This window comes from Schistocerca cancellata, chromosome 1 (assembly GCF_023864275.1).
Source record: "Schistocerca cancellata isolate TAMUIC-IGC-003103 chromosome 1, iqSchCanc2.1, whole genome shotgun sequence".
Classification (NCBI taxonomy): domain Eukaryota; kingdom Metazoa; phylum Arthropoda; class Insecta; order Orthoptera; family Acrididae; genus Schistocerca; species Schistocerca cancellata.
Genome location: NC_064626.1, coordinates 481,872,491 through 481,888,646, shown reverse-complemented (window position 1 = coordinate 481,888,646; position 16,156 = coordinate 481,872,491). Strand labels below are relative to the sequence as shown.

General features: G+C 42.1%; 1 protein-coding gene across 1 annotated transcript in view; it reads left to right on the top strand.

Moving 5' to 3' along the window:
- The first annotated feature begins 6,412 nt into the window (after window positions 1-6,412).
- Window positions 6,413-16,156, top strand: part of LOC126161692 (peroxidase-like) — a 289,458-nt gene continuing 279,714 nt past the window's right edge. Inside the window, exon 1 of the mRNA XM_049917712.1 lies at window positions 6,413-6,485. Within this exon, the coding sequence (XP_049773669.1) occupies window positions 6,472-6,485 (14 nt within the window). The 5' untranslated portion in view covers window positions 6,413-6,471. The remainder of the gene's footprint in view (window positions 6,486-16,156) is intronic.

The window sequence follows — 16,156 nt, the reverse complement described above, 5'->3', positions numbered from 1 at the left end:
ATTAGATCTCTCCTCCTCTAACCTCTTCATCTCGGAAAAGCTCTTGCACCCTACGTTCTCAATTATTTGGTGTATGTATCCCAATCTCTGTCTTCCTCTATAGTTTTGAACCTCTACAGCTCGTTGTAGTGCCACACGCGTTATTTCCTGATGTCCTATCGTCCTGTTGCTTCTTTTTGTCAGTGTCTCCATGCATTCTTTTCCTCGCTGATTTTCCACAGAGCGTCCTCATATCTCACCTCATCAGCCCACGTAATTTACTACATGCTTCTGCAGTGCCATATATCAAATACTTCATTCTCTTCTGTTCCAATCGTCCCACAATACACGATTCACTAACACACAATGCTTGAAACGTAAATAGATAGATATCTAGCGATCACAGGCCCTTCAAACCACGCGCTTTTTCCACAAATTGCCTCCATTCCTTCCTGTTTTGTGCCCGTTTCCTCCAGACGTCTTCAGTTGCCAGGGATGCTAGCTTCTTCGCCAGGTCATTCATCAGGGGCTGCCACGGTCGTCCAGTGGGGTGTTTGGGGTTTGGCTTCCCCTCCAGTTCCATCTTCGCCTGTCTTCCATCTGGCATACGGGCTACATGGCCCACCCACTGTATCCTTTTGCTCTTTATCTTCTGTAGAATAATTGGTTGTCGCATCAGAAGGTAGATTTCCTCGTTTTTCCTCCTCCTCCTCCATTCTCCGTTATCTAAAACTGGTCCCCATATCTTCCTCATTACTCTTCTTTCAAATATTAATAGTTTTTCCTTTTCTCGCTTAGTCATGCTCCATGTTTCTGAACCGTACATTACTGCTGGGCATATCGCTGTGTTGTAATTTTCATCTTAGTGTACACTGAGATCGATTTAGAGCCGAGCGTCACTCTGAGGGAATACATGCATTTCATCCCCACTGCTATTCTTTCCTTGATGTCCATTTTTATGTTGTTGTCCGTGGTAAGCTAAGATCCCAAGTATTTGAACTGGTGTGCTCTCTTGAACCTCTTGCCACCTACCTCAAAACATTCTTCCTGCTCTTGTCTTCTTCCCAATTGTATGAACACTGTTTTGTATTGATTCACTTTGAGCTCTACCTTCTGTGCATAATTGTCCATTTTCTGGTACATTCCTTTCAACTCATGCTTTGATTCACTTAGTAGTACTATGTCATCTGCACATACAAGAAAACTGAAGTGACCGTCCATCTCTACTCCAGCCCACTCCTGTCGCCTGCACTCTGTTATTATTTTCTCTAAGATGACATTGAACAGAACACATGAGAGAGCATCCCCTTGTCTGAGGCCTGTCTCAAACTTCAATGTTTCTGATGTGGCTCCTCGGAAACGTACTGCTGCCTTTGACCCTTCCATACAAGCTTGCACCATTCTCACTAGCTGCTAAGGAATTCTGAATCACGCATTGCACTGTATACGCTATTCCTGTGGATGCTGTCGCATGCACGTTGAAAATCGACGAACAGGCTGTAGATATCTTTATCATATTCCCAATGTTTTTCAAACAATTGTCTCAGTGTGAAAATGTGATCTATTGTCGATTGGTTTGGTCGAAAGACAGATTGGTACTCCTGTATGTTGTTCTCTATGAATGGCTGCAATTTTCTGAGGATAATGATGGACAGCACCTTATACGTTTCATTCAACAAGCTGATTCCTCCGTAGTTATCGCATTCCATTTTGCTTCCCTTCTTGTATGTTGGGCATATTAAAGCCAATTTCCATTCATCTGGCAGTGTCTCCTTCTCCCATATCAAGTAGATCAGTTTATATATCTCTCACCTCCATCCTTGATTAATTCTGATGTTATTCTGTCCTCCCTGAGGCTTTGTTGTTCCTGAGTCCTTCGATTGCGATCCTCACGTCTTCTTCACTGACCACTAACTTCCCATTCTTCATCATCTTTACTTTCCTCCGTAGTGTTTGCTGGTAATATCTCGTCTGGGTGATTCAACAGTTCTGAGAAGTATTCTTTCCATCTTTCTACAATTCTGTCCTTGTCATTTATCAAGTTGCCGTTCCTACCTCTAATGAGAAAAGTTGGACTCTGAAATCCACGGTTCCGATTTTTTATGTATTGTAAGAATTGCCTTGAGTTCTTGTTTTGGCTATCTGCCTCAACTTGTTCTAGCAAACTGGTTAGATATATTCTCTTCTCTGCTCTTAGAATTCGTTTTGTCTCCCTTCTGATGTTGATAAAATGTTCTCTTTTCTGCTCATTCTCTCTGTCAGCTAGCCATTTCTCCCTCATCTTCCTTCTCTTTTCTCTAGCCTTCTGACATGTCTCGTTGAACCATTTCCTCTTCTTCATTATCTTCTTTCTTCCCAATATATTCTCCGCTACACTTATTACCGTGGACTTTATTTCTTTCCACCTTTCATCCACGTTCTCTTTCGCTTCCAGGGTCTCTAGGACCTCAAAACAGTTTTTGATTTCTCTAGCTTATTGTTCTTTAATGGCACTTTCTCGTAGTTTCTCAACATTCAAAGTAGGTTCTAGTGCCCCTTCTTGTTATGCATGTAGGTGAATATGAGTTTGAGCCTGCACACAATGAGGAAGTGGTCTGACACACATTCGGCTCCTCTAAACGACCTGACGTCCATGACTCTATGGCTACAGCGCTTTTCCACCAAGATGTGATCTATCTGGTTCGTGGTTCTTCCACCCAGTAAGCACCATGTTCCCTTATGTATTCTCTTGTGTTCGAAGTAAGTCGAACTTCCTCTCAGGTTCTTTGAGATAGCTAAGTTGATCATCCTCTGACCATTCTCATTAGTCTCATCATGCAAACTGTGCCTTCCTATAGTTGGTATGTAGAATTCTTCTTTTCCTGCTTTACCATTTAATTCTCCCAGCACTATCCTGATATTTCTAGTTGGTGTGCTCTCAGTTGTTTGTTCTAGTTGGTCACAGAACGCTTCCTTTTCCTCATCTGTTTTATCCTCAGTTGGGGCATGAACATTGATGAATGTGATGTCTGACACTTGGTTTCCAAGTGCTATGTAGGATATTCTGTTGTTAACAGCTTTGAATTCCTTCACCGACTTTGCTGCTTTGTTGTGTATTAGAAAACCAGTGCCGAATTCGTGTTTATCTACACATCCGCTGTAGAATAGTGTGTATCCATCCGCTTTGTGAGTTCCTTCTCCTAGGCGTCTTGTCTCTTGTACCGCCACCAGGTCCAGTTTACATCGGTTAATTTCTGAGACCATAGTCTGGATGGTTCCTGGTCTATACAGGCTCTAAACATTCCAAGATCCAAAATTAAGATTTCTAAATCATATACCGTATTCCTTTGCAGTTTTCGTATTTCATTGTATCCATCCACGTCCGAGGCATGTTTATGTTTCGTAACAAAGAGTTTTTTACAGGACTGGGTTGTTAGCCCAATGCTCAATCCTCTTCCTTTATCCGTCTTGGGAGCGGCAGTGGCTGTAGCAAGGCAACTGACCCCAGGCGGGGTTGCTTGAAACGTACATTCTCAGAAATTTCCTCCTCGAATTAAGGCCTGTGTCTGATACCAGTAGTATTTTCTCTTAGCCAGGAATGCCCTCTTTGCCTGTGTTAGTCTGATTTTATGTTCTCCTTACTTCAGTTTGGCTTTAAGACTGGGAAAGGCACCAGAGAGTCAGTTCTGATGCTGCGCTTGACTGAAGACTGAAAATCTAGATACATTTTTAATTTGGCGAAAATGATTTGACTTGTGTATATGCTTAGTCAGATCTCCCGACGACCATTTCGTTTTAGATTTCTTCTCATCTATCTGAACTTTGCCCATTGAAAATGTCTGGAACTATTTGTAACCAGAAAATAGCAGACACGACGTATTTATATAGGTGACCGCCATAATCATGGGCATACAAATCTGCAGTTCATACGAGTATGTATTATTTGACGATATATACTGATGCGCCAAAGAAACTGGTATAGGCACCCGTATTCAGATTCAGAGATATGTAAACAGGCAGAAGACGGCGCTGCAGTCGGCAACGCCTGATTTTGAAAGTTTTGTTATAGTCGCCGCACGAGCGATGGGGCACAACATCTCCGAGGTAGCGAAGAAGTGGCGATTTTCCCTTACCACCATTTCACGAGTATATCGTGAATATCAGGAAACCGGTAAAACATCAGATCTCCGACATCGCTGCGGCCGAAAAAAGACCCTACAAGAACGGGACCGACGACGACTGAAGAGAACCGTTCAACGTGACGGAAGTGCAACCCTTCTGCAAATTGCTGCGGATTTCAGTGCTGAGCCATCAACAAGTGTCAGCGTACGAACAAATCGACAAAGCATCATCGATATGGGCTTTCGGAGCCGAAGGACCACTCGGTGTACCCTTGATGACTGCACGACAAAAAAGTTTTACGCCTCGCCTGGGCGCATCAACGCCGACACTGGACTGTTGATGGCTGGAAACATGTTGCTTGATCGGTCGAGTCAAGTTTCAAATTGTATCGAGCGGATGGACGTTTACGGGTACGGAATCTAAGGACAATGCATGACAGCAGGGGACTGTTCAAGCTGGTGGAGGCTCTGTAATGGTGTGGGGCGTGTGCAGTTGGAGTGATATGGGAACCCTGATACGTCTATATACGACGCTTACAGGTGACACGTACGTAAGCATCACGTCTGATCACCTGCATCCATTCATGTCCTTTCTGCATTCCGACGGACTTGGGCAGTCCAGCAGGAAAATGCGACACCCACATATCCAGAATTGCTACATAATAGCCCCAGGAACAGAGTTTAAACACTTCCGCTCACCACCACACTCCGCAGACATGAACATTATTGAGCATTAGAAATGGTTCAAATGGCCCTGAGCACTATGGCACTTAACTTCTGAGGTCATCAGTCCCCTAGAACTTAGAACTACTTAAACCTAACTAACCTAAGGACATCACACACATCCATGCCCGAGGCAGGATTCGAACCTGCGACCGTAGCGGTCGCGCGGTTCTAGACTGTACCGCCTAGAACTGCTCGGCCACCACGGCCGGCTTATTGAGCATTACTGGGATATCTTGCAGCGTGCTGTTCAGAAGAGATCTCCACTCCCTCGTACTCTCACGGATTTATGGACAGCCCTGCAGGATTCATGGTGTCAATTCCCTCCAGCACTACTTCAGACATTAGTCGAGTCGATGCAACGTCGTGTTGCTGCAGTTCTGCGTGCTCGCCATGCCCTACGCGATATTAAGTAGGTATAGCAGTTTTTTGGCTGTTCAGTGACCATTGCACTGAGGTTCTAAAGTATTTGATACGATGACAGCAATTAGCCGGAACGCATGATTAAAATGTGAAATAATACAGTGTGGTCAAGACAGAAAATACTTGTGTATTTGTGCTATTTGTAACTATGGGTGGATTTTCTTCGTGATACAGTCATCAAAGAATGGCTTCGTTTGGAGAGGGAGAAACTTGTGGACTCTCTGTCCCGCCCGACTGAGACTATTACTGAGACCAGATGCGGAGATACGCTGCATTGTTGTGGTGTCTTGTGAAGCTTATTTATTTATTTATTTTGCGTATGGCAATATAGCGAAAGTATCTTATATAAGTACAACAATATGTAAACGAATTGTATAAAACAAAACAATGTGTAAATAGTACATGTGTAAAAAACAAGTAATAGCACAAAAGGATAAAGTACAAACACTCAGGACAAAATAACTACACGTTAAAAGCTTGGCAAGCCTGACTAGAAACTCATTCATATATTTAAAGCTCAATATCTAGATTGCACAGCCAATCCAAAGCAGGGGGTTTCACATATACAACCTCAGAGACAGGTCCGGCGTATCTTCTTAAGGGACATTCCTCAATAATATGGCGGACGTTCTGTTCTGGTGCTCCACAGTCACAGGCTGGTGCGTCGCATAGACCCCACTTGTACCTATATGCATTGCATCTTGCATGGCCCGTTCTGATACGGTTTAATTTAGTCCAGGTACATCTCTTCAGGTCAAAGCCCGGTAATTCCAGAGTAGGATCTTGGATACCTTGTTTATTAATTCCAGAATCATTCCAAAAGTGCCACCATTGCTCCTTGATGTCAGGTTGATGTTCTTGTGTATTAACCCATGTAGGCTTCCGTGACTTCAAGCGGGTCGATGGTATTTCGCTCAAAACATCAAGCACGGTGTGCTTGTTTCGACCAGCTCTTCGATCCCACTGGAGCTCTGCCAGTGTCCGACGCCACAGCAGACGAAATTGGCGAGGAATTTGGAGAGGTATCCGCGGGTGGACTCGATGAGTGGCGGGTGGCTGGGCGCGGGTCGGCCCGCCTGCAGGGAAACTGGGTTAGCTGGAAATGAAAGCGGCGCCCCCCTCGCGGTCCCGAGCCCTGGTGGCGGCGCGGCGGCCGCGGTGCGCCGCAGTCTCTGCGTGCAGTGTGTGCCCGCCAGGTCGACAGCGGATCCAGACACCGTGCAGGCACCGCCGGACGACAGCCACCATGCTACGCACGAGGTACGCCCGCGCTTGCGGTCGCGCAGCCGATACCCCTCTACCGCTCGGCCGACACTGCTGGAATCGCAGTACTGTTCACTGGCTTCTCTCTCGATGGACGCCACACAGTGCAGTACCGCAACAATGGCCTATTGTTCTACCTTCAGTTTCAGTGCAGTGGTGCAGAGTGCCCCAGACCACCTGCAGCAGAGCTAAAAATGTGATATTTGTCATCAGAACTATTCGTGACTCCATGGCAGGCCTGTTCTCTCGGGTACTACAGAAACGTAAAGAATCCATTCTAACAAAAGGATCAAGTGAGGTCAAATCTCTGCTTTAATATTAATGGCACTGATTCAGTCATTTGTGTTGAGAAGTCATACACCGCGTCTCAGAAAATAAACTTTCACTGCGTAATAAACAGTATAATGACTTGTGCTACATCTCGTGATGGGCAATGCAAAATTGACCTTAATACTTTACGTTTAATGACTAATGTAAAAGAAACAGTTATCACCTACTGAATTGTAAACTAAATTTGATTAAAAATTTAAATCTATGGGCATTTTCGACCACCAATAAGCCATCCTTTGTTCCATTTGCATCATTTTAAAACCTATAATCTCGCATTTGAATTTATCCGTGATTAGAAGTGATTTCGTTGTACTCCATTTCGAAGCTTCCAAATATAATCTGTCAGGCTGTGTCTATTAAATATCGTCGTCATACTATTGCATGTGATTACTGCGTCTGGTAGTTGGAAATACATATCAGTCCAGTCACGAAAAGCAATTATTGTAAACAATTCTCGATAATTTTAGTATGTATAGAGAATTGGAAAAGCATGCCTGATCCCATTTGTAACCAAAACGTATTTTCTCGCTTTTCAACAATACCGTGATTGAATTGGGAATTGTGCGGTATCATTAATAAAATTATTCTTATATATACGATAGGCAATGAGGTAAAAGTCAGTGGCACTTGCACCTCTGATAAAAAAGTCTCTTTGTTATCAGTCTCTTTGCACAGCATGCGTTACTTGTTTTCGCTCCTATTTTACGTCTGCATTTTTCGATTTGTTTAGTTCCGACATGAAAATAGATACTATGTTTAGTAAATGAAGTGCTACGTAAAACAAAAACCCAAGCGAAATGATAATTACTATGCAAAAGAAGTGAATAATTTCCTAGTATCTAATAAATTGAACACTGAATAAACTGTATCCCCAGCATTCATAAACGTTTACCTTATATTGGAGTTTAGCGTCTCTTCGACAGGGCTCTCTCCAGTGATGAATTACAAGCCCACCTCTATCGTAGACGGGAGGTTAAACATGCTGGGGGATTGATGAAGGCTTCATCTTGACAATTACTTGCACTGATTTGAGAATCCAAAATCCGAAACTCGCAAACTTCTTTGAAACTATATGGCAGACTAAAACTGTGTGCCGGTTCGGGACTCGAACTGGGAACTGTACCCTTGCAGGCAATCTTTTTACTGGCGGAGCTGTACAGACAACACTCACGATCTGCCCTCGCATCGTTGCTTCCTCTGGATCTGCCGCTCAGTCCTAACCCGCCTGTGAATTTCAAAACATTGCAAGCTATGCTGAAGAGTGAAAGATTAATTATGGGTCGTAGACTACTATTTGGACTTAGTTTCTTCTTATTGTAAGTACGATGCTGCAACCCCACATTTTTAGTGTAGTCATGACTCCATGTTTCAGTTTTATATTCTGAGTCAGTTTCGTGTTAAAAGATTCCTAAATGCTCCTTTATTGAAACCTACAATAGGCGACCTTATTTATTTATTTCTAGCCGAGTGAATACACCTAGAAACTATACTGAAGAGCCAAAGAAACTGGTACTCCTGCCCAATATCGTGTAGGGACCCCGCGACCGCGCAGAAGTGCCGCAACACGACTTGGCACGGACTCGACTAATGTCTGAAGTAGTGCTGAAAGGAACTGGAACCATAAATACTGCAAGGATGTCAAAACGGGAGTGGAGATCTCTTCTGAACAGCACGTTGCAAGGCATCCCACATATGCTCAATAATATTCATGTCTGGAGAGTTTGGTGGCCAGCGGAAGTTTTAAACTCAGAAGAGTCTTCTTGCAGCCCCTCTGCAGCAATTCTGGACGTGTGGCGTGTCGCATTGTCTTGCTGGAAATGCCCAAGTCCGTCTGAACGCACAATGAACATAAACGAATGTAGGTGATCAGACAGGATGCTTACGTACGTGGCACCTGTCACAGTCGTTTCTAGACGTATCAGGGGTCCCAAATAACTCCAACTGCGCGCGCCCCACACCATAACATAGCCTCCACCAGCTTGAACAGTCCCCTGCGGACATGCAAGGTCCATGGATTCATGACGTTGTCTCCATACCTGTACACGTCCATCCGCTCGATACAGTTTGAAACAAGACTCGTCTGACCAGGCAACATGTTTCCAGTCATCAACAGTCCAGTGTCGGTGTTCACGGGCTCAAACGAGGCGTAAATCTTTGTGTCGTGCATTCATCAAAGCTACATGAGCGGGCCTTCGGCTTCGAAAGCCCATATCGATGATATTTTGCTGAATGGTTCGCACCCTGACACTTGTTGATGGCCACCCCAGCACTGAAATCTGCAGCGGTTTTCGGAAGGGTTGCACTTCTGTCACGTTGAACCATTCTCTTCAGTCGTCATTGGTCCTGTTCTTGTAGTATCTTTCTCCGGCAGCATCAATGGAGAATTGATGTTTTACAGGATTCCTGATATTCACTGTGCACTCGTAAAGTGGTGGTACGAAAAAATCGCCCTTCATCGCTACCTCGGAGATGCTGTGTCCCATCGCTCGTGCTGCGACTGTAACACCATGTTCAAACTCATTTAAATCTTGATAACCTACCATTGTAGCAGCAGGAATCGATCTAACAACAGTTGTATATAGGCGTTGCCGACCGCAGTGCCATATTCTGCCTGTTCACATATCTCTGTATTTGAATACGCATGCCTATAACAGTTTCTTTGGCGCTTCAGTGCAGAAAGCACACCGTGAAACAGTCACACTGAAAATGCCTCAGATTATCTAGAAATTCTATCTATATATTTGAGTACCGTAGTCTTCCTCAGCTGTTCAGTCCATTACGAGACTCAGCTTTATTGAAATCATTGTTTATCGGAATATTTTCTTTTTCCAACAGTTTACTCCTCACATAATTGTTAAATGCTAACCAGCACTCACCTCTGGCTATCTGCGGACGATTAAAAAAAGTAATAGAAATAATAGAACCAAATGTATTTGGGGATGGAAATTTGAGGCCAGCCAGAAGAGAAATTTGGCTCCGAAAAAGTGGGGAATTAACATCAAGAAAAATAAGACACACTTGCAGAAAATTCGAGCCTGAGGGAACTGTTTTTTCTGTTGTACCATTTTAAGAATTAAGGTTTCGCCATCCGTTTTAAGTGAGAGGAAAGAAAATTCTTACGCGGCAGGTTTCACATATTTTTACTACATAACACTGGCAATTCTTCCTGCCACAGCTACGGGAGGATAATTCTCTTAGTCCGTTATATTCTGATTCACATTAAATATTCTCTTTAACGTGTAGCAGTCTATCTAAATTACATAATCGGCTGAGATACCCAGAGACGCTGTAAAGCGACAAACGGCGTTGTCCTATTGCAGTGAATTGGGAAACACAGCACCGTAAAATGGTGCCCAAACGAGATCGAGAAAACCGGCTGTGACAGTTGACTCACGCTTCACGCTACAACTCGACGGGCACATCAAAGCTCTCACTGGCCTACCGGCCAGGAAGTGACTGCGAATTCTCTGCTACCTTCCATTCCGCTCCTCATTGCAACATTCGACTGGAGGGTATCATCACGATTGCATAAATTTCAGAAGAATGGTTTTATTCTTTCCTCACCTGGGAATTCTGTCGTTAAGGAGTGGCGTCATTCTTTTATTAGTTATTCTCCAAGTTTGCTTTTAACTGATATTGTACACGACATTCTCAAATATTTTATCAGACGCCTCTGCCAGAATCCCAATCAGATCTTCGAGCTTGGCGTAACTTTCCTGTTCCAAACTACGTACAGAACGATTATTTTTTCGGCTTGCAGTTTGGCAAAAGGTTCTTTTGTTAAATTAGTAGAGGAGGAGCTATTTTAATGTCCAAATTCTTCACTTAACTTGAAATTATAGACCGGAAAAACATTTATCCTTAGGTAATTTTGAACGCTCGGCGTCCCAACCTCAAAACTGAGAGCGGAGGGTATTTGTTTAGAAACCAATGCTTACGATGGCAACTTATGTCTTACGATAGTGAGCTTCATAACGTTATTGACGTTCGTCGGAGATACATGAATACATAAGTTTCATGATAGATAACATCAGTCATATACATATTTCATTCTGGCTACATTATGTATATTAACTGATTAACAAAAAAATTAAATTTGCATCATACAAATGAGGAAGAAAGGAAAATTAACTGAATCAAGCGAGAAGGGAGCCATGCACCAGTTTTCGGGAAGAAAATGTCTATGAAGTGCGAATAATTTTACCATCAGAAGCTATGGTTTGCCTGACTACTTACAATGACTTCACGAACTTCGGAAATGTTGCAGCTTCTGAATTTCACCTTTTCTTGCGATTCAGATCGAACCTCAAATTCAGTGCCTTCTGAGCGCTTATATACGCCAGACCGCACTGGAAATGTTTCTATAAAAATTTACATGTTAAAAAGAAAAAGGTCACAAGCCAACGAAACATCAAGGAAAAATAATCGGAACAGTTCGTTACTTACCGGTATCGTTAGCCCAGCCACTGAAGATCATAACATTCTTGAACATTTGTTCTTCTCTTAGATTTAAACCATCTCTAGTGCATTCTATAACAGCTATTCCTTTATGTGGAAACTATATGCCCTTACATACTTAAGTTCTATCGTCGTTCAATTATTGCATTCCAAGTTATTTTTTTAATATAATTGATAGCTCAAAATGGTTCAAATGGCTCTGAGCACTATGGGACTTAACTTCTGATATCATCAGTCCCCTAGAACTTAGAACTACTTAAACCTGACTAACCTATGGACATCACACACAGCCATGCCCGAGGCAGGATTCGAACCTGCGGCCGTAGCGGTCGAGCGGTGCCAGACTGTAGCGTCTGGTACCGCTCGGCCACTCTGGCCGGCATAATTGATAGTCAAAATGTACAGAATGTGCACCATTTACTAATAACGTTGCGAGATACTTCAGTGTCTCCAAACTGGAAACAGTTTAATTCAATTTCACTTCTACGTCATGTAAACAGTTGACGATAAACTTCTGTAATCGATATTTTTAATTCACATGAATTTTAGTTATTGAGATACACAGCTAAAATGTTAATTACAATCCAATTTCCTGTATCATAACAATGAAAAGTTATCAGTATCAACATAGAAGTATTGTTGCAGTAGATAACGGATTCTTTCATATTTCGGAAGCAATAGGAAATATGATATAGTAAGTAATATTTCAAAACATATGACGATATGAAAACCCTGGTTGATTCGAATTATAGTGAATTGCTGTTACATGTGTGGTATCACACTGCACGTAGTTCAACAAAACATTAACCTGAAAGAGAAGAGTGGAACTGACGACGAGGTCAATCTACTTAAAAGGCAACGTCCTGACTGACTGGCTCATCATCGTCCAGGCCAAACCACTAAGTACAAGGTGTTGATCTTATACTGTATATGTCGTTTAACAATATATTTTTCTAAATTCAATCCCTAAGGTGGTGAAATAGGGGACGAAACTATTTTTTTTTTTTAATTAAGGCAATTTTGAAGCCTGACCTGCGGAAATTGATATTTGCTTTCTCGATCAGAAGAAATACATGTTACGGCATTTTTGTAAATTTAACTCCTGTTGTGGTGAAGTAGTGGGTGAAAGCCTCCTTTGAACATGAAGCATAATTAAAGAACCACTACAGTATTTTTAAAAGTACATCTACGAAAATTGGTATTTGACTTATCGGTTACAAATAAAAATATGTATTTCAGTGTTTTTAGAAATGTTTAATGAAAACATTACATTATGAAAACATTTATAAAGCTAAATCAATGACAATTGGAGTTTACCTTCTCCACTGGAATTAAAAAAAAAACTGTATCTATCTTCATTTTTGGAAACTCAACTCCTACGAGTGTGAAAAATAGGATGAAAGCTTTAATTGAGATGTATCATGATGAAAACATTTTTGAAGCTAATTCTATGAGAAGTTGTATCTGACTTCTCAACTGGAAGTAAAAAGAAATGCCGATTCAATGCTTTTGGAAATTCAGCCCCACAGAGGGTGAAATAGGGAATCAAAATTTAACAAAAAATATTTCGTGACATTAAAAAATTTTAAAGTTAAATCTGTGAAAACTGGTTCGTTATTTCTCGGTTAGGTATAAAGAAATATATGGCAGAGTATGAAAGTTTCTGTGGAAATACCTCCACGGAAACGCAAAAGGCATGATTTTAAAAAAAACCTTGGGCTCCAGCTACTAGAATCACTAGCTACTAGAATCACTACTTGGTCAGGGATGCTTCTATGGCCTTAACTAAAAGCTTAGATGTTGCAGTTTGTGAACAACATAAACGCTTCTTTAAAGAACAACAACAAAATCTGTGCAGACCATACAGTCTACGAGAGCGAAGCAGCGGGCGCTGAGTTAGTACAGAAGAGAGGCGGAGAACAGACTCGGACTGTGGAAGGATGTGGAGGGATATCAGCCGTGCTTATCCAAAGAAACAGTCCCGTCATTTGTGTTCAGCCATTCAGAGAAACCGTGGTAAACCTAAATCCGAATGACTGCGTGTACTGTCTTAACACTGCATCATCTCACTTTGTAAAGGAGGGATAGCCTGGTGCTGTGTTTTTATTTTGTGTCTTACTGTAAAATGTACGAGTATTATCCTACTTTAAAAATCACGCGCAGCTTGCGACTGATGGGTGCTGAACATAAACTCGACAAGTGCCCTTTGTTAAATTTTACACCAATTTCTGCATGTTCAAGATGTTATGAGGAAGCCCTCCGTCAGTAGTCCTTCGGTATTACTGCAGAAATCCGCTATTTACGAAAAGTTTTCTACAGTTTCTAACTTACACTTCTACATCTGTTAATTCTTGTCGGTTTTCAAACTCTCCTGATGTTGATGTTACTCGATATGTCAACTCAACTGTTATTGTCAAATTGGATGTTGTTAAACTTATGAGATCGTTACGTTCTATTGCTATGGCTGATATTTCAAGTGAGACTACAAAAGTGTGTGTTGTTAGCAAAGTCCCAAGTTTCTGAAGCTCTTTTGTCTCTGATTTCGCTGTGTTGAATTAGTTCTGGACACTGTTCATTAGTACTCCTGGCGAGTTTGCTTGTTATTTTCACTCTCATTCGGTCTACAACGCACCAACTCATGTCTGTGTTTCCCTGTCTCCCCCCCCCCCCCCCCTGTGTACGTGTGTTACGAATGTATCTAAAATACTGTTATTGGTGGAATGGGAAAAAGACAGATTAAACTAACATGAACTGCTTCTGAAATGTCACTCAAACTTTCTTACGCAGTCGTAACTAATATGGGGAACTATGTAAAACATGTGATAAGGAATCCAGTAATCTGTGCATAATGAATGATTCCTTACGTTGAATTCCTTCTTGTCAAGAACAAAACCCTCAAACATACAAAAGAACTATTAATTTTTGTAGGAAAACAAATTTTCGAAATGAAACGCACCGCTCGAAAAACTAATTCGTCTGACTTAACGGTACTCTGTACTCATTCCAAACTTTCTCGATACCTTCTGCAAAACCACCTCGCACTAGTGCGTATGTAATTTGACATTCGTATGTGATAAATGTGCTGGCAAGAAGATTAGATGGAAAGTATTGAAAACCGGATTGTGATCGAGAGACAGTGCAAGTTCAAGTTCCTCATAATTACCGCTGTTGGCGAAAGGCAGCACACTCTTCATATAATGCTGTAAACAGAAAGCTGACAGAGCGGCTCCAGGTGCTCTCGCTGTTAAGTTTCTCCTCGCCCTTACTACGACCACTCCTCTTTTTGCCAATCGTAATTTAGATTCCACATCAGTGAGGTTCCTAGAAGAGCACCAACCTAAATGAGCGAGGTTTATTTCCGCGAATACCTTCCAAAGGAGCCATCGAGGAAAATGTTTCTCGCGAGAATTAATGTACATTTATTGTGTGCGGAAATGAGTCCGCAATTCCTCTTGAGTAAGTATAGTGGCTAAAGGTTGATTTTTTCTCAAACACGTACACTGCTTAGAAATGGTGGTTCTTGACTTTGCCAATATTCTTGTTTTTCTTGAGTTTGTCACCCAGCTATATGCTAAAATATCATTGTTTCCAATCATCAGATAGTACGATTCCCATTTCATCCCCAGCACACACTGCAGAACATGCTCGCGAAATCTAATTAATTGTTGAATAAGAGCTACTCATTCATTATATTTCATCAGATGCTTATTTGGTAGGTAGTATAACCTTTGATTAAGTAATGACTAATTTGCCCTTTCTAATGAATAGCGAGGAAATGTAAATCACGTATTAAATTAATAAAGGCCGCTTGACAAGCATTTTATGACTCGTTCTGTACTAACAAAGTGAGTCACTGATAAGACCCGTACATATCAATGAACAATGCATATTTCGTTGGAACTGTGGGAAAAATCTGCGATCAATATAGACTGAAACATAGTTTTCCCATTGTTGCAGTATACATCAGTAGCCACAGCTGGCGCGAGCAGTACCACACGATGTGAACTTATGTTACGTAATCAACAGCTGGCAATTGCTCGTGCATCTTTTCTGGTTCAAAAATGGCTCTGAGCACTATGGGACTTAACGTCTGAGGTCATCAGTCCCCTGGACTTAGAACTACTTAAACCTAACTAACCTAAGGACATCACACACATCCATTCCCGAGGCAGGATTCGAACCTGCGACCGTAGCAGCAGCGCGGTTCCGGACTGAAGCGCTTAGAACCGCTCGGCCACAGTCATCCCTTCTGCACGGATTACGTAAGAACTGTCGCTTATGAAATTGTTATCTTCATATAACATTTAATCGTGAAATGATATGCATCATACGCGAATATTCTGGCATATGTTGTGTAACAAAAAGGTACGCCCAAATTTACAAGACACATTCACCACATGCAAAATAATCAAAATGTTAAATTGATGTGAACCCGGAAACCCCTTACTTTTATAACATATTTAATTTTCTCTAGCTGTTCGCTGTACATTAACCATGGGAAACATGCAGGAACGCCGTACGGAGTGGTCGCGCGTTTAGAGGCGCCATGTCATGGGTTGCGCGGCCCCTCCCGCCAGAGATTCGAATCCTCCTTCGGGCATGGGTGTGTGTGTCGTTCTTAGCATAAGTTAGTTTAAGTAGTGTGTAAGTCTAGGGACCGATGACCTCAGTAGTTTGGTCCCTTAGGAATTCACACACATTTGAACATACAGGAACAAACCGAGCCAATATAGCATATGAAACTCTTTCTCCCATCAAATATTCAAAATGCCCTCCGTTAGCACTGAAACTCGCATCGATTATCCGTCATATTTAATTCTGGAGGAGGTGATGTATCGCTTGAGTATGGCATATGTATTAACAGTTTCCCACAAGAGCTG